The 13,455-nt window shown below is 41.2% G+C and overlaps 1 protein-coding gene across 8 annotated transcripts in view; it reads left to right on the top strand.

Moving 5' to 3' along the window:
• Positions 1–13,455, top strand: part of IMMP1L (inner mitochondrial membrane peptidase subunit 1) — a 46,619-nt gene that overhangs the window by 3,923 nt on the left and 29,241 nt on the right. For all 8 annotated transcript variants that reach the window (XR_011903883.1, XR_011903881.1, XR_011903884.1 and 5 more), the window contains 3 exons: positions 6,922–7,061; positions 7,752–7,840; positions 8,909–9,035. Coding sequence is in view for 3 of the 8 variants with exons in the window: in XM_072339205.1 (XP_072195306.1) it covers positions 6,957–7,061; positions 7,752–7,840; positions 8,909–9,035 (321 nt within the window). In the remaining 5 variants the exon portion in view is untranslated. The remainder of the gene's footprint in view (positions 1–6,921; positions 7,062–7,751; positions 7,841–8,908; positions 9,036–13,455) is intronic.

Genomic DNA, 13,455 nt, shown 5'->3' with positions numbered 1-13,455 from the left:
TTGACTTTAGTAGGCAAGAATGAAAATTGAGACGATGTGATATGAGTTACAAAGTTGTATAAAGCATAAGCATGCAGTCCAGCAAAGCTCACTTTAGATACAAACAGCCAGACTCTCTACTGGGTGCTTAAGTTACATTGCTCCAAATCTGGAATAATGGGATGAAGAAAGTGGAAAACATTGGACATCTGGCTTCTTTGTAGGCAAGCCTTACTTTAGCAGGCTTCCATTATTCTTTATCTCAATGGATGTTACTGCATCTACCTCCCGTTAGGAGGCTGCCGGATCCATGCCAAAGCTGTGGCTCTTGCCAGAATCCCATCTCAGGAGCAGAGATGGCTACACAAGCTACTTCTGTTCAGTATTTGCAAATCACAAAGGTCTGCTCGTGTCTAACTCAGTAATGTGCTGACTTGGGTCAGATGTAGCTAGACAGGTAACAGTACTGCAACTGCTGCAGCATTCCTGTATCTATAGAATAACTGTTGGAATGAAGATATGAAGTAATACACAGTACTGTGTTGTAAATGGGAAGGATTGAAGACTGTGGTTGCCAGTGTGAAAGTATGCTTCCCTATTCATTCAAAGATCTTCTGTGTTTTTGTGTTAAAAATAGTATGTTTCTGTTGTTTCATTGCAACGGGTTCTCCTTTGAGGAGGAAAGAACACTTGAGCTTTTAGTGTTAAAACTGATGGCATATGCTTCTAGGATCCCTCAGTACCCATCTTTGTGTTCTCCCTGAGAATTAGAGCTGTCTCTGTGTCCCATGTCAAATGAAGGACTGTAACCGAGCTTCCTTTAATTACGTTTTTATGTTTCTGCCAGAGCAGTCGCACGCTTCTTGAGCTGCATGTTTCCACCATCACTCTTCATCAGCTGTGCTTGCTTTGGTCCAAGGAATGTGAAGCAGCTTTTGGCCTTCATACTTTTATGCTCTTGCTTTCTTTTTTTTCCTACCAAATATTTAGCATTTCACAGAATCACAGAATCACAGAATTATAGGGGTTGGAAGGGACCTCTAGAGATCATCGAGTCCAACCCCCCTGCCAAAGCAGGCTCCCTACACCACGTCGCACAGGTAGGCGTCCAGGCGGGTCTTGAATATCTCCAGAGAAGGAGACTCCACCACCTCCCTGGGCAGCCTGTTCCAGTGCTCCGTCACCCTCACTGTAAAGAAGTTCTTGCGCACATTCGTGCGGAACTTCCTATGCTGGAGTTTCAGCCCGTTGCCCCTAGTCCTGTCCCCACGCACTACTGAAAAGAGACCAGCCTCGCCACTATAGCTCCCACACCTCAGGTATTTATAAACCTGGATCAAGTCCCCTCTCAAAAATTTCTTCTATTAAAGATCTAAAGTGCACAACTGCAGGAAGATTTGCAGTCATCTTAGCGCACACACAGCACTGTGAAAGGAGCTGTGTGAGCAGGCGCTGCTTGTCCTTTTAGAAACACAGTGTGTTATGAAGGGTAGGCCAAACTGTGCGCTTTTGGAACAATCCTCATGCGTAAGCTTAGGTGGAATAAAATCTATTCGCTTCATAGAAACTTAGAAATGGTTTTTAAGAAGCACTTCAGGCAAGGAGATGTGTGACCATCTCTGATACAGATTTTTGCATTCCCATTTGGAATGTGGATTTCTCAGAGGTACCTGTGGCAAAATGAGCCATATGGACCTTTTTTGGTAATCCCTTTGCTACCTGTGGCAGTGCGGTTGGTGGGCCTGGAGCATGCTCAGCATTGCGCAGGCACTCGGTGCCTTGGCTTAGAACCATCCACTACATTTGAGGAAGGAGCCTCTACTCATTTGATTCCTTATCATTGTGTCAGCTGTGCCCTTTACTTTAAGCCTTCGAATTAAATAGTAGTTTATGCTGGCTTTTCGTTTTAGTTCATGCATTTTAAACCCAGAACTCAGATAAAAAGATAGTTCCAGAATAAACCCAGTATATTATTTATGAGTGGAGCAACACATTAGCATTGAGTTCACAGTAGATCATATCGCTTTTATTCCATCTTACAAGCTTAGCAGCACAAACAGAATAATCAACATATTATTTGGCTGTCATCTGCTGAACAGAAACCAGAGATCACAAGGAGGTTTTCCCTAGCTGCAGTGATGGCCTTTTTGTTCCAAGCCCCCATCTGGGAGGGCCATGGTGTGTTATCATATGGAACTCGGGGTTTTCTGTAATCTGCTTAGCTGCGCTGCAGTTTGAATCTTCATTCCATGTTTGTGTAATTTATAATTTTAATGAGACCACGGCTCTTGTGGGCTTTGAAATATATTAAAAGCTCTTTTGTGCATATGCTTTTGTTCTTGCTTAATAGGCTCAGTGTATTTAAAACTGATGAATTTTTATTCATGGATTTGGATGTCTGGGGATTAACTTAGACTGAATATCATTGCACTCATCTATTGATGCTCAGAACTTTTCTTATATTTGTCTCTCTAAGTGCAGGAGAACTTACAGAACGCGTGTTTTATAAACAAAATGGCTCAGAAGCGATATGAAATTTTACAACAATGTTAAAAAGTGCTGATTAATGTCCTTTATTTTGCACTGTGCGAACTCCCATGCAATATAGTTTGCATTATGAAAAGTGGTCGATGCCATTGTGCCTTTAGAATTTCTTAAAAGGCAGTTTGGAAAAGCCATCGAGTATCTTGCATGGTTATAGCAGTGACAAGCACTCAGTTTGGCTTTCTCTTCAGGTAACTTGAAAATGCAATTACTTAGTTTTGTCTGAATATGTGTTCTCTTTCTCCTGTTTTCTCACGCTTTTTAATGCAAGGTTCAGATACTTTACTGTAGGAGGTACGGCTTGTAACTGGGAAGCACTGATGAAGAAATACACTAAGTTTATTTATTACTGTTTTATGCTAAAGTTGGTCTTTTTTTTTTCTTTTCCTTTTGCATTTTTCAAATGTTTAACAATACCTTCTCTGATTCAGTGTTTATGTTAACATCTCATACTGTGTCATTTCTGTGATAATAAACCACTGTGGTTTATTCACTCTTTGCTGATTAGTCTTCAGAGATAACATTCTAATCTGGAACCAACAGTGAGGCTAAGAGGAAGACACTTATATCTCTTCCTAAACGCTTTTGTTGATGGTGTATGTAAATAGATGGCTTTGTTTTACGTGAAGGGCTTTTTGCTGCTGCTACTTGTTTGTCTGTAATGACAGATGTTTTAAATAAACATCCTCTGAATTTCTTAGTGCATGGGGAGATAATTTACCACTCTTCCACTCACTGCTTGGGGTAGTGTTTGCAGAGATGCCTGCATCCTTTTGGAAGGTGTGTCAGCACTGGGAAGCGCATGCAGCACGTGAGCCATGGAGAGCTTTGTTTTCTGTATGGTTATGAATTTTGAGTGCCTAGTGTGAAAACAGGGCTCTTTGCTGTAGTTAATTAACATGTACTTTGTGTTAATATTAGCACCAGAGGATTGCGTTATGGGAACTTCTGTTTGCAAGCCATGTTACTTGTCAGCTTGAGATCAGTAGATGACAGAGCGTTTGTTGGAGACAAACTGTCAGTGCCTAGTGGAGGTGATGTGGAACTATCTCCTCCTCCAGAATAGCATACAAGGATTGCATTGCCTGTCTGATACAGGAAGAATCTTTCTCAATGAACCCCTTTCATGTTCCTAGCACATACTGAGTTAATTTCATGTAGAAGTTTTAGAGATAGATATATTAAATGTCAGCTCCAGCGTAAGCATTTAAATTGCCTCGTGTGTTCTTTCTGTTCTTTCTGCTTTGGGGTTTGTGGACTTTTTAAAAAGTGAGTAATAATCTTGGAGTATCTTTTGAGGAAGAACATGGTGTGAGTTCTGGGGCTGCATTTTAAAGATGTCTGGTTAAAGAAAGATGTCTGGTTAAGAGGGGAGAATTCAGTCATGGGGTTTCAGGTATCTGAGTGAAGACCGATCGACTTGTGTGCCCCGGTGGTGCAGCGGTAGAATTCCCGTTTGCAACACCAGGGATATCCCCCCTGTGGAGCAGGGGGTAGAAGTGCCGCTCTGCTACACAGAGGGCTCGAATCCCGGGAGTTGAACTCGATGATCTCTAAGGTCCCTTCCAACTCGCACAATACTATGATACTATGATGACTATCACTAGATATTCTGTGAAACTTCAGAACTTACTATTGCATAAATCAAAGGTGACTGGAAGTGTTTTTTATAGCGAAAAAAATCCACTTGATAACAAGTCCATTAATTTGTTTGGCCACATTTTCATTGGCTATGAGTTTGGCTTTCTGATACTGAAAGTTTTGGCACTAGATGCTAACCTGTGCCATTGCTTATCTGCAACTGACAAATCTGCTCATTGACTTCCTAATTTTATTATGTACACAGTTAATTGTAATCCAGGATCACAGCAAACAAGATGTTAATTTCTAGAGAATCTACCCGCATTTCACTCGGAGCGTGATTGTTACCAAAGCAAAGAATACAAAGAGAATAACATTTGTGCTATCCTCACAGGAGCTGTCAATAAAAGATGTAATAGGGGATTTAGGAATCTGGAAATGGCCAACTAATTTATGTGAATCTATTTTATTTCAGCTAGAAAGACCAAGCTTTGCCTCGTCTGTGCTGCATATTGCAGAGCACAGGCTGTCTATAGAAAACCAGGCGGCTGCATATGGATAGTCCCTTGATATCATTCACTTGCTGTGTAATCTTATTATGCAAAGTTCTAATCTTCACCTAGAATGAATGCCTCTGGGTCAGAATATAGTCATATCAGGGTTTTTGAGGTCATGTTTTGTGATCCTTAGCTTATTCTTCTAAGTAGGGCTGGGATTTAAAGAGTATTCCCTAGACGCTAGCAGAGATAGATGGTAAAACCTGCTGCCTTTTTGGAAGACAAGACCAACATGAGGTCCCTGGTAGGATTAAACTTGATTTGTAGCTGTAGGATTTTTTAACAGATGTATTATTGGACAGGGAATAGGGGGCCACCAGCACAGCGAAATTGGATCACGATTGGCATTCTCAGGGAGTCCGCTGGCTGCTAAAACAGCAGCTGCATGTGGATTTGACTTCTTTCAGGTGAAGCGACTTCCAGTCATTTGGAAAGGATGGGATGAAAAGGAACCTTGGTGATAATTTTGATGTCTGCAAGATTTAGTACCAATGTAATGGGATTATCGGTAACACCTTCACTGCAGAAAAAGCCACCTGGCGCTATAACTGGCAGCAACTGCGAACTAATCCTTTCCCATCTCTTGGATGTCATTCATGAGGCTCCAAGTGATTTCTACCCTGCTAGCTGTGATTAATTTTATAAACAAACAAACAAAAAAAACCCAAAATGACGGAAACCTAGACCATGTAAGGAGAAGGGAACAGAAGAGAACAGTAATTAGGTTTTGCATTACATTTGCTGCGGGGGATAAGCTCTGTAGTTATTGTAAAAACAAGGGAATGGCATTCTGTGTGATAAATGCATGCAACTTTGTGTCATCGATTTAAAAAATAAAAATAAAAATAATCTATTTTCATTAGAAAAAACAATGTTTATTTCAGTGTAAGGTTTTCAGCTTCCTACTGTGTAAGTAGTAGTTAGTACCTGGAGGTAAGTACAGCAGGTTTTATGGCAATAATTCTCTGATAAGGATGCTCATATGGCACATTCAGTAAGTTTTGAAGGGGGCTGTGACTTAAATCATTTGTTTTATTGTCCTTTATGGCCATAGTATGTGGCGGAGGTGCCCGCTGACAGGACTTTGTAGTGAAATGAATTGTGTGATGTGGAAAACCACTCAGCCATTGAGCATAGTTTTTAAACAATGCCATATTGATGATTTTCTAGAGTAGCAGTTGTTTAATGATTGCTTGGAACCTCCTGCTTTTTGTTGTTTTTTGTGAAGCTCTGAAGTAATCTTGTTAGTTTCAAACTGTATAATCTGTATTGTATGTGTGCCCTAACTTGAAATTACATGTAACTTTCCTGAGGAGTGCTAGAAGCTGAAGCTTATTAGGAGCTAAGAATTTGTCACTACTGCCAGAACCATGTGATAAGCCCAGGCATTTCAGAAAGCCCCTTGTGCCCCATCTGTATGCCAGGACTGGTGAAACCCCTGACTCATGGATTAGGACATTATATTCATACCAAATGCACACCGCAGAGTCTTTGAGAGCTCATGAGTTGGAAAGTGGGGAGAGCAATGCTGGAGACATCTTCACTCCTTTGCTATCCTCTTGGTTTCCTATCGTGACAGTTGTAGTCATTGATAGAGTCTCACTCTGTTGGGTTTTAGGTTGCTCCAGCACTTAGATACTTAAATCACTTATTTGCTGGTGACTGAAGAAAAATAGTGGCTTAAGTTGTGCTGTCTTCACGTGATTAATCCCACAAGTGTTATTTCATGAACATCTCGAGGCCCCAGCCACATCTGAGCTGAAGTGGGTTGCAGCAGTGCTGGCAGGCAGGGATAGCCTGTGTTTAATGTGGGGATTGCAGCTCCCCAGCATCCATTCGGCTCCACAGGCCTGCAGAGGGGAGGATGTTCTCATGATAGGCAAGTGACTGTAAGCCTGTCTGCAAATTTGAGTAAAAGAAGTCCATTTGAGTAGCTGAGTTAGCGGACCATTGTCAGCATTCCCTCCCCATTAAGTTCTGTAGCCTTGCTGTGTGTTTTTTGTTTTGTTTGTGGTTCCTTTGTTTCTTTCAGCTCCTACTCAACTGCATCTGGCTGATTTGCTGGGGAGGGGCGATCAGTTGTACACACGGGAATGCCTGCATTAATAAATTAAAACTAGATAGTGTTTCACCTCTTCGCATGCACCTGATTGGTTTTAGTTGCTGTTCCTCTAACCATACTGTCTAAATGCAAAAGATAGCTTTATGAATGCTACACTGCTTGCTGTCAGATGAACAATGTTCTTCTGTTTTACTATAGACTAGAGAACCAGCTGAGCGACGTAGCGCTGTACCATGTTTCGCAATGCCCTAGGAAAAACCTTTCGATTTCTTGGGTATACTGTGCAATATGGCTGCATAGCACACTGTGCCTTTGAGTACCTTGGAGGAATTGTTGTGGTAACTTTTCATTTTTATGACTTTAAGAGACATAAAAACTGTAAAACTAAAACTGTTACGTGTGAGAATGCCATTATTTGGGTTTGCTTCGTTTATTTAAATTTTTTCAAGGTGTGTTCAGTAAGAAAAATAAAAACACAACTTTTTGGACAAGTTAGTGCTTTAGGCATTGCTGAAGCAAATGGGAAGCAATATGAGAAAGCGTTTTGCAGAGAGTATATTCTTTCAGAAAGGCCAGAGTTGCAAAATCCCAACTCTGTGCAGATTTCTGGACGTTCTTTGCTACTCCCCCCATCCCCAGATAGTGCTGCTGGAGATAATGGTTTTGGCTGAGAGTCCTCCTGCAGCTCTTGTGATGCTTCTCTTCACGGAGTCTGAAAACAAAGGGGTGAGCTGGCAGAGCTCTGAGTGCTGCTTCCAATAAGTCTTGCAGGGAAGGTGCTGAGACGTGTACTCAGGAAGCCATAGCACCCAGCACAGTGCAGGACCAGTTCTGAGCTAAGAGAGCCATAAGAGGGAATCTAGAGGCTGTCCTTCCTGCTTTTATATCAAATGTCCCTCTGAGGGTTTAATTGTTCCTTACAATTACATCTTTTGTAATTTATTAGCAACTAATTGAAAACACGTGTACTTAAGATAACAGCAGTTGGCAAATAGTAATTTTTTTTCTCATTTATTTTTAATTTTCAGTGTTCTGGACCTTCAATGGAACCAACAATTCAAAATTCTGATATTGTCTTTTCGGAGAACCTTAGCCGACACTTGTATTCCATTCGGAAGTATGCTCCTTTGTTGGGACTACATTTTACACTTAGTTTGCCAGAGCTTGTCAGTAACCACTTTTTATCCATCCTTTATTTTTCATACATTCTTCAGCATCTGAATTGTATTTTTTCATATATCTCTTCTCATTATGTCTGATGGAGGACAGAGTAATAGGCAACTGCTGTCTGTCTTACCAAACTACTTGTCAGAACTCATTTACGTTATAGTCATAGAATCACATAACAGAATCATTACAGTTGGAAAAGACCTTCAAGATCATCTAGCCCAGCTGTCCACCTCCCGCCAATGCTGCCCACTAAGCTGAGTTCCTTTGTCCCACATCTACATATCTTGAACACTGTCACTTATGGTGACTCAGCCACCTCCCTGGCAGCCCGTTTCATTGCCTTACCACTTAAGTCCATTTCATTTCTCCATTTTTGTCCAAGAAAACAGAGAAATTCCCTCTTCCTGCCCCCCCCCACCCCCCCCATCCTATTTTCCCTAATGTTTTTATGTTAATTGTGCCCAGATAGACCAGTCATTTTTCTAACATTCCAAGTGCAGTTTATCAGATGTCATTATGATTGTGCTGTAAAGCACAGCAGGTTCCAGGCCCTTGCACGTTTCGCTGTGGACCATTTCACTGTATAACGTAATGTGTGTAACTAGGGCAAAAGATCCTACAGAGTCATGCACCTGAAGTTCTGCTGAAACATTTGTACAATAATGTATAGAAATTTGGAATCTCTTCAATACGTATGTAACAACAGGATCAAGTGAAGAGCCATTCATTTCATCAGAGCATTTTCAGTTAAAATGCAGTCTTAAATGTTTTATTAGTAATTTAAATAGGAAAGGCTATCTCCAAATGTGCTTGCATTACGCCTCAGTGTAATGCATGTCACTGAAAGCACCACAATGTGACTATAATAGAGTTTTGAGCAGAAAGGACTGTCTTTTAATGTATGGGAGTATGATTGGAGTACATGCATTGATACACACGTCTTCAGCCAGATATTTTATACATGGAGTTCTCTTTTGTTTGTGTTTGTTTCTGTTTCTGTTTTTTTCCCTCCCAGAGGAGATATTGTAATTGTGAAAAGCCCGACTGACCCCAAATCAAATATATGTAAAAGAGTAATTGGCCTGGAAGGGGATAAAGTCTGCACAAGCAACCCTTCAGATTTCCTTAAGACTCACAGCTTTGTAAGTATTAAGAGTTTCTTGATTTGTAAATTAATGATTATATGAGCAAGCCTGGTGGTCTGTGAAGGATTTGCAGTATCTTATTATCATAAATCATACAGTATGACGTTAATGAATTATTTTATGTATCCAGTAAAATGTAAACTTTGTTTATGGCAAGCTGCCTTTCTCAGTGGCTTTTGCCTCTGTAGGAAGTGCAGGCAGGCCATATTTTTGCTCTGCCTTTTGTTTAGGTTTTCTTCCGCAAGGAGTACCCTAGAATTCTCTGCATGTAGCTCAGCACATATGACAGACCCACAGCACTGGTCTGAAGTCAAAAGTGTTTGTACATTCTAAACAGTAGAAAGTGAAAATTTGTCTTTGCAGTACCTTTGAGGATTTTGCTATCAAAAGTAACATATCTGTATGTTTCAGCATAACAGAATGTAACATGTCTGAGTTAAAAAAGTTCTAGTTGAACTAACTTGCCAAAAAATCAGGTAATGAGATAAAATAGAACAGAAACAAAAATTCTTGATGCTGACTTGCCCTTCTGCAAATAGACTTAAAAATGTTGCTGTGTGTTTGTATTGGGCTTTTCAGGGAGTTTTTAGTTGATTTGTAGGCGGTACGTACCAAAATCAATGGAATTGTCAGCATTGTGCATAGATTCAGCGTCTGGGTTTAGTCAAGGCACAGGACCAGAAAACAAAAATAGGATCGATACTTTGCTCCAAAGGGCTCGATTGGTTATTTCTTCCATTCCAGTGTTGAGGCAGGACATTTTAGGCACCTGACTCTAATCTGTCCTTATAAGTGACAGTATCAGTGACAGTGACTCCTTCTCCATTACAAAAAAAACCCAACACCTTTCTGACTGAGTTGAAGACATTTCATGGTTCTTCTGTCAGTAGTAATTTAGGTGGAACAGTGAATTTCCCAGAAAGGAAAGACCTGAATGGAAGCCTGAATTCCACGTATGCTGGTAGAGGCGAGCTGAATTTCTGTGAGCGTTTTGTTCCCCTCATGTCTTAGTCCTGAAAAGGCAGGCAGGAAGGGTTTGTACTTAACAGGATGCAAGCCTATCTGGAAACCCTGCGGTAATCAACTGAATATCCAGTAGAACAATTTCTACCATAGGTATAACTTGTCTTGTCACCAGTTTTCATACAAATTGTCAGTAGAATGAGAGGATGAGGAACACATCCACTTCCTGTTCTCCTGTGAATGTTTTTCATGAAGCTGATGTGTGAAAGTCCAGGAAAGAAGTGATAGCGCTTTCTTTGTTCTGGCATCGTAACTTGTAACTAGGGGAGAAGCGATCCAGATGGAAGTACCTAAGTTTGTTAATGCAGGTCTGTTTTCCTCGTATCCTTAATGGTTGCTGGACAGGTGAATCTTCCCATCTGTTCAGGAGGCACTTTATGGAAGAGAGTATTTTCAACACAGATATCTGCACTTCATGTTCATAAATTACACTGGATTATTCACTCGGCAGTTCTGTTCTTGCTGGGGGAAGAGAAGCGGTACGTATCCATGTTGAGGTAATGGTCTAACCAAGTCCCTGTTTCAGCAGAGCGCAATGTGGCGCACTTTGAATTCAAACACCAAATTCTTCAAAGCAAATAGCAGCAGCAGTCATAGAGAGACCTTGCTATTTGTTTTGTCGCTCCCTCTTTGAGGAGAATTAATCTGCGTTGGGTTTGGAGAAAGAGATTGTGGGAACTCTGAGGAGAGGTTTTGGCTGAGGTCCCAAATGGCCGGCAGCGCTGCCTACGGTGTCCGGCTGTCGCAGAAATGTGGGCACACTTGGAGAGAGCGAACCAGAAACTGTCATGAGTTCTGTTGTTTGTAGTAGGCTACTAATTGCTTCTTTTAATGAGAAATCTCTGAGTGATGCTTGAATGTGCTGACTCGAAAACGTTTTAGGTCAGAGCTCAGCTTTGTCTTGTGCTAATGTTTGTACTTGATAGTTGGGTATTAGGAGTTAGCCAGCTTCTGAGATGCCAGATGAATGGCAAAGTAACACACCGCAGCTGGAAGTGAAAGCACCTCAGAGCAGCTGTTTGTCTCAGTAGGAAATTTTCATGCTTAGCAGTGCTACAGTAGTTGATTCTTCGGCTTCCTGGTACAATCAGATCCTGCTTCCAAACTGTAGTAAGAAAGGAAAATATGAAGTCTTATTTCCATTGTTCTGGAAAGAAGAAATTCAGTAGACTAGAAATGCAATGCAGCAGAGGGAGTGATATGAACATCTTTCTAACAGTATAAGACTATTTCTGCTGCCGTGCTTATCCAAAGGAATGGCTACGGGGAAAATACTTTGGGCCTGCACTAAGTGTGAGGACGTACCAAAAACCTGTCTCTGATGGGCTCACTCACTGTTGGACTGTGAAGGGATGGAGCTGTGCTCAAGAATTCAACCGATTGGTGTAAGATAATCACGTACTTAAACTGAAATTGAAGTAAATGAGGAGGATCTCTGCGTTGGGTCCTGTATGGCACATGATGCTTCCTTTGTTACAGGTTAGAGCTCATCCGCAGACCAGTAATGGGAAAAGAGATGCTATTCACACAAGGAGAGGAGTTTGGTTCCCTTTTACTTGCATGAGCTCTTAAACAGTTAAAAACTTTAGTGGAAATTTTCTTTTCCTTGCCCTTTTCTTGGGAGTCAGTGTGGGATGTGTGAGGCTGGCAGTTTTGCTGGGTTCTTATGAGATTTTGTGCTTTATGCTGGTGCTTGTCTCTATCATCTGCTATATTTCCTGCAGTAGACTTTGAGGAATGCACAGTGTGTTCTTACTGCATCAGAAGAGATGTGGTGTGAACTAAACAAAGTAAACGACTGGTTTGACCAACACGGTATTCGATCTGGATTTCAATTATTTAGAAGTATTTCTGCGGATTTATTCATTTAATAGTAAAATTTAAATGTCGTGGGTTAGGAATTGTTCAGTCACAGTAAAACTCTGAAACGGTCCTAAAATCGTTTTGCAAGGTGAATTTTCATATTTGTTTTTTCCATTTCCTGTTTTTAAAAGTCTAATCCAGGCCGAGGTTTATAATTCAGATTGAGTATCTGGTTTTATTATTTGAATTTGTTTTAATGCCATTTACTTTAGCTTTAATTTCTTCAGTACCATATGTTCTTGTGCTGCAGCTCCTATTTACAGATTGAAAAAGTGAGGGGTAAGTCATCAGATTAAAGCAGCTTGTCTGTCGTAAACCACCAATATGCTAAGCCTTTGTGTCACTTAAACAAAAGTAGTACCTAATAATGTCACTTAATACAGCTAGGGTCTGTAAATAAGGAACCGCCTTTTGCAAGTCATAGTGATAAAAAGCTGAGATACAAATCCATATCTCAGCAACACTCTGCTGGTAATCAATCTCAACACAGCACTAATGCTGCGAGACTAGCTGATGTGGGGGAAGTGTGTTTACCTTGTGCTAAAATGAGGTTCATTGCGGAGATGGCATCTCCTCATCCTGTGGTTAACTCCAGAGCTAACATAATTCTGAAGATAATGCATCTTACTGTGTTTGCAGACTGGAGAAGTGGTCTTACGCAGCGCTATTAGCTCTTACACAGTCCTTGTCAAATGCTGTAAGGATACCGTATGGGTTCTAAGAATAGCGTCCTGTGAACGTAACCGACACACTATGTTAATCTCCATACTGTACTGCAGGATTTGCCCGAGCAACTTAAGGTGCTGAAGAGCAGGTTGATATTTCAGAGTGTTCACTTCCATTATGCAGCCTCTTTAAAATATTCTGCTCTCTTCCCGTCCCACCACTTCTCAGTTTTAGCATTCTGGGGACTATAAGAGGTGCAATAAATCAAGCAGCCGTTATGCTGTTTGTGTGGTGGGAAACTAGAACTGGTTTTGCATGCTCACTTAGTCTGTGGCTTTGTTGAGTTTGCAGATCCCTCCATATCCCATCATGGAGCTCTATCTTGAATCTTCGGAGTGGTCGTTTTAATCAAAATGCTGACTCGCCAAAATGAAAATTTCTCAGAGAAAAGAAAGAAAACTATAAATCCTTTCAACACTATTTCCAGGTTTTCTTCTGCTTAAGCAGATCAGTCTGTTTACCCCCGCAGTTTTGTTTTTGATACCTTGAGAACATACGAGCGGCCCTTCTGATCTGACACAGCAGTGTAGCACAGGCAGGGAGCAGCAGCGAGGGCTCAGCAATTACCCACCAAACTACCTGACCTCTCAAACGTCTCTTTCTTCCCCACAACCCTGCACCAGGTCAGCTGCTGTGGATGCAGGGGGCCACACCAGGGCAAGGGTATTGCCCAGGCCCTGACACAGCCTGATTCTTCTGTTCAGCCAGTCCATTCCTCAGGGAAAACCATCTCCTGTTTGATTTGAGGCCACTTTGTTTCAGGATCACCGATTTGCAGCCCTGTATGCGTTTCCTCTGTGGAATA

Source organism: Excalfactoria chinensis, chromosome 5, assembly GCF_039878825.1.
Source record: "Excalfactoria chinensis isolate bCotChi1 chromosome 5, bCotChi1.hap2, whole genome shotgun sequence".
In the NCBI taxonomy this organism is placed as follows: domain Eukaryota; kingdom Metazoa; phylum Chordata; class Aves; order Galliformes; family Phasianidae; genus Excalfactoria; species Excalfactoria chinensis.
Note: the sequence above shows the minus strand (reverse complement) of the source record. Positions and strands in the feature narration are given on the sequence as shown.